This window comes from Sarcophilus harrisii, chromosome 2 (assembly GCF_902635505.1).
Source record: "Sarcophilus harrisii chromosome 2, mSarHar1.11, whole genome shotgun sequence".
Lineage (NCBI taxonomy): Eukaryota > Metazoa > Chordata > Mammalia > Dasyuromorphia > Dasyuridae > Sarcophilus > Sarcophilus harrisii.
Genome location: NC_045427.1, coordinates 219,846,320 through 219,860,999, shown reverse-complemented (window position 1 = coordinate 219,860,999; position 14,680 = coordinate 219,846,320). Strand labels below are relative to the sequence as shown.

The following is a 14,680-nucleotide window of genomic DNA, read 5'->3' as shown; positions in this document are numbered from 1 at the left end:
GAAGCTTTAATGCCTTCTGTTAAAAACATTCTCTCAGTCCTTAAATTTTCTCAGAGCACTTTGAGTTTCTTCTTGTAAGCTTGCTGATTTCAAGAGGAAAGGGAAGCCACTTGATCTAATCCCCTTCTTTTACAGACAATAAAATTGAGACTCAGAGATGAGACCAGGGTTTAAACCAAGTCTAGTGCTCTCTTCACTGGACCACAACACCCTATCACAACCTACCTTGTCTGTTAATTAGAATAAATATATTTTATTCCAATGATAGATTATAAATTCCTTGAGCTATAGAACTGTGTCATTTGCATCTATAGGATGGAACTCAATAAATATTTGTTGGGTTTTTGTTGGAATGTTTGTTGAAGGAAAAGGAAGGAGAATGGAGAAAGGAGAGAAAGATAAAGGGGCTGGGTGGGACAAAGAGTGAATCAGAATCTCGGCTTCATTCTGTTTTGAAAATATTAACATGTTCTGTGTGATACTGTTTTTCTCATCCCCAAAGAGCATCCAGGATCCACAATAACTTACCACACCATAGTGAGAAGTTATTACAGGACTCAAATGTTCTCCCTATTGCCTTCACTACTGAAGATCCTTAAGCCAGAAGTATTCCTTCTCCTTCTCCCTACCTCCCTCCCCTTCCTCTTTTCCTTCTCCTCTTCCTTTTCTTTTCTCTTTTCTTCTTTGTCTGTTTGTCTGTCTCTGTGTCGCTTTCTGTCTCTGTCTTTATTCTCTCTGTCTCTCTATCATATACTCTCTCTCTCTATCGTTCTCTGTGTGTGTTTCTGTCTGTCTGTCTCTCTCTCTCTCTCTCTCTGTCTCTTTCTTTCTCAAAGAAACATAATATATGTACAATAGCTAAAGATGATGACAAGAGACCACAGTTTACATGAATCAGTAAAAGTGTCAATGGAGTTTAACAAAGATGATGATGAGGATGTACAACAATACAATTGATTCCCAGAAAACTTCCTAATCAACATTTGAAATAATAATTAGAGGCACAAAAATGCTTTCTAGGCTACTATGAAGAAAAGAAATTGTCATAAGGTCATAGATTTTAAGATAAAGAAAAAACCTCAGAATTCACTTCATCTGACCACTTCATTGTTTAGATAAAGACATTCAGTGCTAACAAATCAATAAATACATATAGATAGCATAAAGTGTACTAGAAAATACAAAGTATGGCTCAATTTGAATTTTAACAGCTCACCTTTTAAACTCTCTGAAAATGTTGTGGTTGGACAAACAGTATATTTGGGAGATTGTTTTAGAAATCCACATTAAAAAAATAAAGTGGATGAAAACCACAAATTGCTCAGATGCTGTTGCTCTTGCTTCTATGGGCAACCTAGTGAATAAATCTTGGATGGACACACAGAAAGTTAATAATATAGGCTCAATAGGAATATAAAATCAAACAGGTAGAGAATAGACTGTGGTTGATAAATTACATAGGACTTTCAAATAAAAGTTGATCTTTATGTTGATCCCAAATTATTTGCTTCCACAAAGGTCTACTTTTTCATATCACTATTTTCCTAGTGATTTGAATGTAGAAGAATGTTCTGCTTTTGGTTGAACAAGATATCATTGGAGGTCCCTTCCAGAACTGAGGTTCTATGGCTACATGAATGAATATCTAAAAATTGTAGAACATCTCTCAGAAAATTCTAAACTGCATGTGGTGGATTAAAAAGGACTGACACAAGTTACTAACAGGGAACCATTAGCAAGATACAATCAATGTAACCAGTGACCAGAATAAGAGGTGGATTGGTCATGAAGCAAGTGCATGAGAAAGATGGATGGATAGAGAGCTCAGAAGGGTATAGGCAGAACAAAATACTGATGAATCTGAGGTAAGAATCCAGCATGCTTAGAGGAAGCTCCATGGAAGATTTTAGGAAAGAGCAACACAAGAATCACAGAATTGCAAGGAATTGTAATCTGTAGCGCTTGAAGAGTTAACTAAACTGAGGAGATCTCTAATGTATCCAAGTCCTGAAATACTATACATGTGAGTAGTCTCCATAGTTCTCCCATGGGGCAGAAGTTCAGAGTTGGTCCAAAGGACATGGCAGCTTTTGGGACCTGGCCATCATCTAATGACCACTGCCCAAAAGGTAGCAAATGGATTTTTTCTTGACCTGGTGCCACTTCTCTTCTCTGGAGCTACCTTGTATTCAAGATGTTTCAGTAATCATTTATTAAGTGCCTACAATGTGCTAAGCTCTGGGTCACCTCTGAGGATACAAAGAAATACAAAAGACCTTGTAGTCTAGGAGTTATTATTAATTCAAAAATCAATTTATATATAAACGTTTACAATGAATTCCAAGCAAGATCCTGGATGATTTTGAGATAATGGCTGACATTTATTATAACATTTTAAAGTTTGCAAAACATTGTACTTTTATCTCATGTGGGATTTCAAACAGTCCTGTAAAGTAAGGGCTGCAAATGTTATTAAATCCCCATTCCACAGATGGGGAAAATGAGGCCCAGAAAAGTTAAATGACTTGACTAAGATCATGGAGGTGGGATTGTGTCAAGGCGGGGGATCTTTCCATCATTAGGATCTTCTTGCAATATCTCTGGGATAGATATCTCTGCCCCTTGCTGACAACTACTTGAGCCCCTAGTATTCCAGTCAGTAAGACAGGAAAACTGGAAAGCTAGTCAAAAGTAAAAGAAAATCCCTCTAAGAGACAGCTCCCAAAGCTACCTCCATCCTGCTCCCCTGCACCTACCACCCACTCCAGCAGCTGATTCACAGTTGGACAAACCAGGAGGGAGATCTTCCATCACCCTCCACTCCCACCTTTGGCATAAAGAAGCCATCACCTTTTGGTGGGTATAGTTACAGGCTGATGTGGGGCCACCACAGCTTGGAGACTGCTTTAAAATATAGCCATTGATTCCATGACAAAAATAGAAATAGTATCCAGGGCTAGTGAGGCAATGAGGGCAAGTCTCTTGTTAGGGAGGATGGAAGGCCCTGCCGTCACTGGTTCTTTTCTTTAAGACCAAGAGCATTCAAGGAGGGCTTGACTTGTTGCCAATGGCTGGAGCTTTAAATAAACTTGGGTTCCATCCACCTGAGGCCACAAACGCACATGACAACTGTGTACTTTAAAAGCCCTATTGATGGCTGTGGGCCAGAAAGGCTGCTGGCAGTGCACCATCTCCTGGGTGAGCATTGGTGATTCATTTAAACCTCTGTGAACCTCAGTTTCTCCATCGGCAAAACAGCAATCACCATATTTGCACTACTTGTTATTTATTTTGTATTTATTCTACATACACACACACACACACACACACACACACACACACACACACACCTAAAATAGGGATGTTTTCATTTTTTGTATTGGTATCCCCAGGACCTAGCTTAATAGTTGACAGAAAGAAAGTGCTTAATAAATGCTTATTGGTTGATTTGAGTGGTATCTATCTCATAAGGTTTTTTTTTTTCCCCCAAGGAAAAGATTTTATAAATTTCAAAGTGACAGAGAACTTAAATTTTTCATTATATCACAGCAATTTCAACACCAAAAAATCTCACAGGACCCAATCTAAAGCCCTACCCATCTCTTTCTGTCAGATGGGGTATAGTCTCAAGGTCTATCAGAATCAGGGTGAGAGATGGGGGCCAAGACAATCAAACAGCCTGTTCTTGAGTCACATACAGCGGGAGTTAGGCAACCACAGGGCCTTCCTTGAGCAGAGAGTGTCCTAGTGGAATCAGAACATTACCTTCTTTCCTCTTTTATATTCTCTTCCCCAAAACACTCACCAGAGGTAACTAGATGGCACAGTAGATAGAGCGAGCACCTGGACAAATCCAGCCTCAGATATGTAGCTGTGTGAACCTGGGCAAATCACTTCACTCTATTTGCCTCAATTTCTTCATTTAGAAAATGAGCTGGAGGAAAAAATGTAAAAACCAGCCCCGTCTCTTTGCCAAGAAAATCCCAAAAGGGACATGAAGAGTTGGACACAACTGAACAACAACACAATATGTATCCACACGTTCCTTTTGTCATCTTCTCTGTGATATATACTCTTTTAAAATTCTTTCTCTCACTGGTAGATTCAGAGAGCATGGGGAAATAGAGACAAAAACAAAACAATGGTGAAGTAGAAAGATCTGTAGTCAGGGGGCCTTTCTGGCTAGAATCTGAGTCGTGAAAACTTTAGTTAGAATCTAACTTTAGTTAGACTTAATTAGCTTAATTAACCTTAGACAAGGTATTTGATCTCCCTGTGCCTCAGGTTCCCTATCTATAAAATAATAGATGGTACCTCAATGACTTCTAAGAACTCTTCCAGACCTAGATTTAGAATACTATGACCCAGATTCAAATCCAGATTCTATAATCTGTGACTTTGGGCAAGCAACCTCCCTTAACCTCAGCTTCCTCCCCCTTGCCTCCTAAGGTCTCCTTAGGAGATAAATCTAGGAGCCCACCAATATCCTCTCTATTCCCAAAACTAACTGTCCTCCCTGCCTCCAGCCTTATCTCTCTTCAATTTATCCTTTATGATAATATATCAAATCTGATTATGTTTCTTCTCTTCTCAAAAACTTTCAGTATTCCCCCTTCTTTACCAAATAAAATACAAACAATCTGGCATTCATAATCTTCCATGATGTCTCCAGATACCTTTCCAGCCAAACTGAACTATTCTCATTCTCAGATTCTTTTTTCAAATCTGGAACAAGAACCAAATTAGAATACTAATTCCCTGGTCTTACCTTGCTCTTACCTGTCCCTATATATTTGGCAAACTCTATATACTAAAGGTGTTTCTTTGGATAAGTCTGATCCTGAGTGTCCTTTGTTTAAAAAAGAAAAAGATGGGACTGGATTAAATGGCCTCTAAGATTCCTTCTTGCCCTAAATCTATGAGTCTATGATCCTAGTAAGCTTCTAGAGTTGATTCATCCATAATTGATTCCTCCCGGCTTTAAGTAACCTGTCCCTACTTGCATATCTCAAACCACTTGAATTTTTCCCAAGCATTTGTATATGGATTGTATTATCAATCAATAAATCCACAAATATTGATCCAGCTCCTCTGTGCCAGACATTGTCCTGGATAGTAGGGATACAAAGGCAGACTTCAAAGAGTTAGCATTCTAGTAAGGGGATGGAGGGAGGGGAAAAAGAAGGGGCACATGTACTCACATATAGACAGATGCAAAAAAAATAAATAAATAAATACACAAAGTATCCCAAAAATTCTAGTGAATCAGTGAGATTTTTGAGATATCTTATACCAGGTTCTAAATAGATAAGAGGTTAGTATCAGGAAAAACTTTATAGAAATTAATACTTAAACTGAGTCTTGAAGGCAATTAGGGATTCTAAGAGGCTGTTTCCACATTTCATTTAGAGCTGGATATGGAACCTAGGAAGGTGGGTTTAAAATCCCAGCTCTGCTACCTGTGTGATCTCAGGCAAGTGACGGCAATCAGCAAACATTTAGGAGTTAGAGATACACAGATAAAATTAAACGGCTCCTGTCCTCTGAAAATTTATTACAGTTATTTATTTATTATAGCTATTTACACATTTGTTACCATTATTATTATGTATTTTATTTATTATAGTTATTTGTGTGTTTTATTTGTTACTGTTATTCACAAGTTTATTTATTATAGTTATTATGCATTTTATTTATTAATTATTTATATCTTTTATTTATTTATTATAGTTATTTACATATATGCCTCATCCACACTCTTAGACAACATGCTCCTTGAGGGCAGAGACTTATTTTCTATCTATGTCTCAATAGTGCCAAGCCTGAGCAATATTAATAAATGCTTAAGAACTAATTGCTCACTTAAACTGAAACTGGCATCCAACAAAGCAGAGACTGCTAGCCACCCACTAAAGGCACATAAGTACCTATTGATTAGGTGATTGATTACCTAGAGGAGAAGCTGACAGAAACAGGCCTAAGCTTTAGAACTATCCCTTCTTCCTGACCAGTCAGGGATTCTTATCCACATCGATGAGCAAATCCATGAGCCCCTTAAACCTTCAGCTTCTTAGTATAGAGAGAGGGCTCCCTTTTACATGCAACAGAATGCCAGGAAAACATGAATAGCTTCAGAGAATGAGTTCAGATCCTTATTTGCTTATAACTTATAAAATTTCAGATAAAACATTCAATGTCTCTGAATTTCTACAAAATATAGGGGAAGAGGATTAGGCTATATGGTTTCAGAGATCTCTTCTAACTCTAAATCCTAATATCCTAAATACAACAGAATAACAGTCAAGAAATGTGACATTTCTTTCCAACTCTGAAATGCTGTTTAAATATAAGTTGCAATGATTTATTTTTTTATTATAGCTTTTTATATACAAAACATATGTATGGGTAATTTTTCAACATTGACCCTTGCAAAACCTTCTGTTCCAACTTTTTCCCTTCTTCTCCCCACCCCCCCACCCCCCAGGATGGCAGGTAGTCCCATACATGTTAAATATGTTAAAGTATATGTTAAATACAATTTATGTATAAATATTTATACAGTTATCTTGTAGTTGCAATGATTCTATGCCAAATACAAATGGTTAATGGGGGACAACATGGGCTCAAAAAGAAAGTCCTATGTTGACACTTTCATTGTATCCTTTCCCTCCCTGCCAAAGGCTGCTTTGAAATCTCCATATAAGGGCAGAACTTGACTGATCACAAAAAATTCATAGAGAAGCATAAAAGGAGCCACACCATGGATACAAAGACTTTGGAAGTAGAGGTGGCTTATCTGTAACAAGGACTGCATGCCATGTCTAAGCCAGCCAGCCAATGTTGTCTGCTGAGAGCAACAGTCTCAAGGTCACCAACCTGTGTCACAAAGGATTGAGAATGTAGAGCAGACTGGGTAATCTGCATTCCCCATGAATCAAAATAGCAAGGGTGAGATATTATTTAAGGAAAATCCTTAGACTCAGTCATCTGAGAGACCAAGATGATGATGATGATGATGATAATTTTATAGTGCTCTAAGGTTAACAAAGTGCTTTTGTCACAAGAAGGCCATGAGACTGAGAGTGTAATTATTACCCTCAAAAAACTGAAACCCAGAGACATTATCTGATTTTTCAAGGTCACACAGTGAATAGGTGACTAAGCCCATTTTAGAAGTAACCTGATGGAATAAAAAGAATACTGATCCTGGAATTAGAAAGACAAATTCTTCCTTAGACAATTCAATTCAAAAAACATAGAGGTATATATACCTACTGTGAATCAGGCACTGTCCTAGGCCACTGGGGATAAAAGACAAAAATGAAAAAATCCCTGCCTGAAAGGAACTGATGTTCTGCTGTAACTAATTTACACTCAATAATTATGTAACTCAGAGTATGTCACCTTAATATCTATGAGCCTCAGTTCCTTCCATCTGTAAAATAAAGATAATAATAACATCTCAGGCTAATTGTGAAGCTCAAATAACATATGGAATGTAAAGTACTCTACATCTTTCAAAGCACAATATAAAAATCAGCTCTTACTACTACCAGAATTCTCCACCTCCAAGTCTGGGTCTCTTTTCCCCTACAGGATAACACCAGGGAACCACAGGGTGGGGCTGAGAGGAACAAGCATTCTTTCAGTGTCATGTGCCAGGCATTAAGCTAAGCACCTTACAGATATTATCTCATCACATCCACAGCTGAAATGCTAATGTATCAGATCCCCAAAAAGGTCTATAGCAACAGTTGCTGCCACAGACGCCAAAAGCTATCAAGTGCTGCTGCCTTTTAAGGTAGAACAGCTCGGATTGGCCCAATCAGTCGTCTCAATTTAAAGGGCCTTTGCTGATCTCTAATCACGATTCATCAAAGTCAATATGCCCTCTGGCTGGCATCTACCTTGGCTCTTAGGGAAGAGTGGAAGGTCATCCATGACAGAGAGTGCTTGCTTTAAATTTCAGATTCTCCCTTATCATTGCTATTATTCTCCAAGGACTGAACAAGGAACTGGCCAGGAGAGCCCTGAAACAGAAGTTCTATCCTCATCCACTTCTGAGCGGCTTTGGATACCTAAGTGGCAACTCTCCCCAGGATTGGATGTAAAAAGACGGGGTTGGGCCAGATGATCTCTAAGGAGCCTTTCTAGATCTAACATTCTGTGTGTCTCTTATAGTGACAAGAAAGGACGGCGTCTCCTTCACACAGGTGCATATGAATTAGCCTAATTAGATTGTCCAAGGGTTTATAAATCACAGTGAGGGGCCAGAAATGGAGATAAAGTTGTTCTCACATCATTCCCTGGACCCATTTTCCTAATGCATGAACAGTTCTGTGCCAGGCTTTTTCTCTCTCACTCCATCTCTCTCTTCTAAGTATATGTATCTGGCCTTGAGAGACCAATGTCATTCCAGGGGTATCCCATCATACTTCCCATCTCATGGCTTTCAGTTCTCTGATCCCTTTGGGATCAAACTCCATGGTACTCAATGATATCTCTTGACTTTCTCTTTGGGTTTGACTCCTCATTTTCTGTCTTTTCTACACATTTCACCACTTAAGAAATTAATAGGGCTACAGGGTCGTAGCCTGCCCATATTGGTATAAAACAAGATAAAACTGAAGCATGCTATTAGATAATGTACCAGTTGTTTCCTCTAATGCCTTCTGCTATATTATCCCAAGAAAGTAAGAATGTTCTTCCAAGGTCATGGTCATATTCTGTATGTCAGAATATAATATGCCGCTTATAATCTGTGTGATCTTGGGCCAGTCAATTCCTTTCTCTAGGACTGTTTCCTCAACAACAAAATGAGGGGGGTTAGACAAGATAGTCTCTATTGTCCCTTCCAGTTCTCAATGTCCGATTCTTTAGTTTTAGGATCTGCTAATCCTTTGTGTTTGTCTCTATTCAGGGCCTGAGTGTTAGCAGAGGCTTAATTAAAGGAGACAAGTAGCACCAAAGGTGCAAAAGAACCCTACAATCTGAGAGTTGAACTACAAACCTCCCAGGCAACTTCACCTAATGAATGACCCCAAAGAACTTTCAAGAGAAGGACACCAGTTTGCTCTCAAACTGGCAATTTCAGAAAGAATGTATGAGCTAGAATGATTTACTCTCTGAATAATCCAATTAACTCAATATTTATCAGTGGGATGAAAAGATAAATCTTAGATGACACAGAGTTCCTGACCTCATGGAGCTTTTGGTCAATTCAGAAGGATACATGTTCCCCTTAAAATTCAGCTATCCCAATCATCTTTTCATCTCTTTTGGTCCTCTCCAAAATTTCAGATTGTGAAATCTACTTGTCAATAATATTTACTGAAAACAAGCATTCTTCTCCCAATCAAAGTTCCCACCCACTTCACCTCATTTAAGCAATGTCTCTACATGGCTTACAACCTCCAAATCAATGAACTTTGGGATTTTTCAGTTCAGATTTGTGAAGCCCAACCTGAAAACCTAAGGATATGTGAGTTCAGTGGCATAGGGAACTCTCAGTGAGGAAACTCTCTTTACTAATTCAGATTAACATCAGCTCTGCAGTTTACAAGGGTCATCACTTTAGGTGCTAAGGCATTGAGTTCAATGATTTACCCACTATTTACCCACTATTGCTCATAGGGATAGCATTCAACTGATAGAGAACTTGAACCCAACCCTCCTTCACTTTGAAGTCAAGTCTCTATCAGCTATACCAAGTTACATTTCCTTCAATTAAATAAACATTTATTAAGCACCACTGAACAATGAGCACATAAACATATTGTAAGAGAGCCAAAGATTGGAAGAAAATAGGCCCTACCCTCATGAAGCTCACAGACTAGCACAGAGAAAAAGTATTTATATAATAAAATACCATTAACTATATTTATAATGGAATCAAACTGCTACATAAGGTAGTAGTTGTGGGGTGGAGGGAAACAAGGTCATTTTTAACTGAGGGGATTAAGGAGAAAGATTCATGGAGGAGGTGAGAACTTCATGGAGGAGGTTCTAAGGGAGATTAATAAATGCGAGGAGGATTAGGAAATCTCACATACCCTGTCACACACAGACCAGGACTGGGATTTTCAAGAGACTTCCAGTTATCAGTGAACAGGATGTCTCATCTCAAAATATCACCACATAAGGTTTTCTTAGTAGATAAAAAGGTTTCCTTAGTAGATAAAAAGGTTTCCCAGAACTTCAATGACTCCAGAGCAAAAGGCAAGTGGTTGCTTTTCCCAATCCATCTTGTGTGTTTTCATGGTTTTACAGATGAGGAAAAGTGAAACTCAAAGAAGAGGGGATCTGCCCAAAGTCACACAGCTAGCTTATGTGGCAAAAAGCCTGAATCAGAACTCAGATCTTTTGCCCTCTTACTCCCCCACCCCCGTCAATTCCACCCTACTTCTTCAACTTGGTACCACAGTGCCACCAAGGGTTTCTGGCCCACAGAATGTATTGAATAATTCTACTTGTCTTGGAATCCTACCTCACTAGAACAATATGTTATAGAGATGTCAGACCCCCTGGGAAGTCCAGCCTGAAAACCTCAGGATATGTGAAATAAGGAAAGCAGCCAAAGGGAAAAAAAAATAATGTTTTTATTCCCGAGTTAACTCTGCCTCTAGCAACCATTATGGGAATACTGGTAGATGAGGTTGTACACCTTCCCACAAAAGACATTTCAGAAACCAGGCTCTCTGCTGGTTTCAACCTGTAGGCCTTGAAAACAGAGCTGCTTGAGAGTAGCGATCTGCTGCTAGTACTCTGAGGCCTGCACGCCCTCCTAAAGCTTCTGTCTTCGCTTCCTAGCAGGTGCTTCGGCAGGAAAACTTCAGTACCCTCTCCCTAAGCCGGTCTCCAGGCACCGGGTAGAATCTCACCCTAAAGCCACAGTCACTCTGTCCAAAATCCTTCCCTCCCTGATCTCCATGACTTCCCAGAGGAAGGATAGGAGTGGGAGACATGAGAATCAAGACCATGTAAGGAATAATTTAAGCAAAAGACTAAACCTCTCGGAAAGGCTTTTCACTTACACACACAATCAAATCCCTCCCTAGAGGTCTCAGTGGAGGATCTGGGACTAAAGAATACAGGTTTAAGGATTCAAAACCTCAGGACATCTGGGAGGGGGAGAGGGAGAGAGAGAGAGAGAGAGAGAGAGAGAGAGAGAGAGAGAGAGAGAGAGAGAATCAGCATGGCCTCCCAGCCAAGGCTATCGCTCAACCACTCACATCCCGTAGGTTTGTACACACCCCCGCCCCCACCCCAGTCCTCAGCTGCTTCCTCCTCCGCCCTCCCCCCAGGAGAATGGGCGGGCCCTCTTTGGACATCTCCACCCAAACCCCTGCCGGCTTCTGGAGATGGAGAAGGCAGCAAAGTGGTGTGCCAGCACATGGTCGGGGCAGCCTCGCTGGAGGAGTGCCGCCCCTAAACCCCAGCCCTCAGCCCCCAACCCCACCCCAACTCGACTAGGGCAGCCTCCTCTCCGCAAAGGCGCGGAGCTCTGGGGGAAGCCCAGCTACAACCCTTGCCCCCGGAACCTCCGAACCGCACCGCCGCAGCAGCTATCGGCAGGAGAACCCGTCAGGCCGTGGGGGGTCGGCCGCTTGCCACTGCACGACCCTCTTCCCCAAGCCCCCTACAGTTCCAATGCTCGGTCCTCCCCTTTGCGAAATGCGTCACGTCTGCAAGCCGCTCGGGAGGCACCTGCACCCGCCCCCGCCGCCCCCACGCCCTTAATAAGCCCCGGGCGCCCAGAGCAGAGCAGCCAGGGCTGGAGAAGAAGAGGGAGAGAGAGAGAGAGAGAGAGAGAGAGACAGCGGGGGAGGGGCGGTGAAAGAACAGGGGACCCAGAAGACTGTGGCCATGCTACCGCCACTGTCACCGCAGCAGCCGTGCCCAGGAAGCCACGCTGTCAGCCTGGCCTGGGACGCCCGGGAGCCGGGGAGCTCGCAAAGAACTGGGAGGTGCACGGGGCCCGCAATGCGCCCCCCGGCCCTGGCCCCAAGCCTGGGCACACAGACAGCCCCCGCCCCCACCCAACCCCCCACACACCACAGATATTCATGCAAGCACGCACAGACACAAATGCAGACCCTGGGCGCTTCCTGGGGGGCCACAGAAGGAAGGGTATTAAAATCCTGCGCTTCGATATCCCCCACACCCCGACTCACGAACGTGGCCCTAGCCCTGCCCTTCTCCCCTCGGCTCCCCTGCAGCCCTCGCCCAGCGCGGCGCCGCCTGAATTCTTACTTGCCAATATCTTCATAGAGCTGGTACTCGTCGGTAAAGCGGGTGCAGGTCACGGTTGTGGCCATCGCTGCGGCCGCGGAGAGGGCTCGGAGAGCTGCCGCTTCCCCTGCTGCGCGCTCTGGGCTCAGGCTCTCGGCGGCGGCGCTGGCGGCGCAGGGCTCCGGGAGAAGCGCGGTGTAGCCGTCAAGCTGTTCCGGCTCCGGCTCGGACTCGGACTCGGGCTCGGGCTCCGGCTGAGCCCCGCAGCGGCGGCGGCGGCGGCGGCAGAAGCAGCAGCAGCAGCAGCGCGGGCAGAGAGTGACACCTCCGCTCCAGGCGGGGGGCCGGAGGCTGGGGGGCTGGCTCTGGGCAGCGCAACGCGAGATCTGCTCGCTGCGTGTGTGCCACACACCTACACGCGGGAGGAGGCGCGGGGCTCTGCCGCACACGCCGCGGACCGGCCCCTCCCTCTCCCCTGCGCGGCACCCCCCCGCACACACAGACACCACGCACGCGGGGACCCGCACACAGCACAGCGTGGGCCCACCCCACTCCTCCTCCCTGCGGAATACACACGCGGGGAAGTGCTCCCAGCTCGCACCCAGCCCTCCCTCCGCCGTGCCGGCAGGACCCTCCCCCCCAGCCACAGTCACCCTCGAGGAGGCCAGCACCCCCCTGGACCTACAGTCCCACTGCACACTCGGGGGTGGGCCCTCACGCTCCCCTCCCCACACCGCACAGTACCCTTCACACTCACACCCGAAAATTGAACGCCAAGTTAACCAATGCGACCCTTTCTCCCTTCAGGACACCCACGTCTGCATACAGGGTAGGTGACCCTCCAACTCCTTGATGCAGGCACACCTAGGAACCCTTCCTCTAAGGCGGAGGCAGGAGATTTGGTTTTGAATGTAGACTGTAAGTGCAGGGTGGAGTAGGGCAGAACCCCGCGGAGGGGCTGCAGCCCGATTGTGAGGAGGTGGGAAAGCGCCCCCCCCCCCTTTAACTCATCCCCTCAGGCAAACGTGAACCCGGAGGGAGAAGATAGAGTTCTTCCACCAGCTGGATCCCTGAGACCGTAGCTCCTGGTTTTAGTCACCCTCTCTCTTCCACCGACGCCTTTCCACCCCCACTTACCCCCTACAAATGGTAGTTCTGAGCAAACGCAGCTCTGAGGTGAGAGAGAGGGGGCAGGAGGTTAAGACAGTAAAAAAAAAAACAAAAACCCCAACAACCAGACGGGCTCTTCCTCCCTTTCAGCAATCATCAGGCACCTCTGGTTGGCTCTACCTTAAGGTTATCCTTGCCCTAGAAAGGGGACATTTCCTCCTCTTCCACTAGGGCCCTTTGCCCACCCACCTGCCTACTCTTCAACGCCTGGAAGAGGATCTATCTCCCTAACCGGGAGGGAGGCCCTGGACCCAGATTGCAGGCTTCAGTCCCTCACTGCGAGATGCCAGAGCTGTTGCTATGGGCAGCAACAGGGAGGAGGAGATAAGGATCCTGAGGAGGGGGAGGGAGGGAAGAAGAAAAACTGACCCGGTTTCACAAACAAGAAACCATTACTTCAGGGTCAGGTGCTGGATCCCTGATTCCCCAAGCTTCATATCTAGAAATTATGAGCAAGGAAGAGTGTCTGGCAGCACCTACCAGGATGGAACACATTCTCAGTTCACAGGAGAGTAGTATTAAAGAATTAGAGCCAGTACCAGTCCTGGAGGCCACCTGGTCCAATCCCCTCATTTTGCAGATGAGGAAACTGAGGTCCCAGGAAGTTAAGGTCTCACTGGTAGGGTTAAAGGAAGAATCTAAACCTGGACAGTCTGACTCTATAATCATTGCTTATGCTCTTGGTGCCTGACAGCAGTCTTTAACACTTTCATTTTAATTGGGAGAGAGCAGGGGAGGTGTAGCCCAGCCTTAGAATCTGACTATAGGACAGTCTTGAGAGGAAGGTTTCTGAACACCCACTATTGAAGGAGCCAAAAGAAAAAAGGAATATTTAAGCTCATGTTAGTGTAGCATAAGGAATACTGAGTTTGAAGTCCAAAAATCTGAGTTTAAATCCTGGTTCTGTTATCTAATACTTGTGTGACCTGTCTTCTTTTTTCAGGCTTATTTCCTTATCTGCAAAATGAGAGGGTTTAGGGTTAATAATTTCTAAAGTCCCTTTCAGCCCCAAATCTAAGATCTTAAGAGCTACATAGCCTGTTTTCATCTGGCATTACTCATCTCCTTTCTAAATCGAAATCTCATTCAGGGTTATTCTTCTGAAGGGCCTCACAGCCCTACTCCCAGAAAACAGGACCTCCTCACATTGGCAGAGTGAGATGAAAAGGGATAAAACCTGGGCACTCATCTCCTGGCATTTATTATTCTTCAACTGCTGCCTCACTCGGGGCTCCCAGACAAGACACCACTTATGCCCTGATAGAGCCTCCTTACTGTC

General features: G+C 43.9%; 1 protein-coding gene across 17 annotated transcripts in view; it reads right to left on the bottom strand.

Moving 5' to 3' along the window:
- The window catches only part of CAMK2B (calcium/calmodulin dependent protein kinase II beta), a 282,693-nt gene extending 269,854 nt beyond the window's left edge, over positions 1-12,839 (bottom strand). For 8 of the 17 annotated variants that reach the window (XM_031951517.1, XM_031951518.1, XM_031951523.1 and 5 more), the window contains exon 1: positions 12,253-12,838. In XM_031951517.1, coding sequence (XP_031807377.1) covers positions 12,253-12,317 — 65 coding nt within the window. In that variant the 5' untranslated portion in view covers positions 12,318-12,838. Of the gene's footprint in view, positions 1-12,252 lie in introns of all 17 variants that reach the window. The other 9 variants (XM_031951528.1, XM_031951529.1, XM_031951533.1 and 6 more) reach the window with 3 other exon arrangements.
- Positions 12,840-14,680: the final 1,841 nt, after the last annotated feature.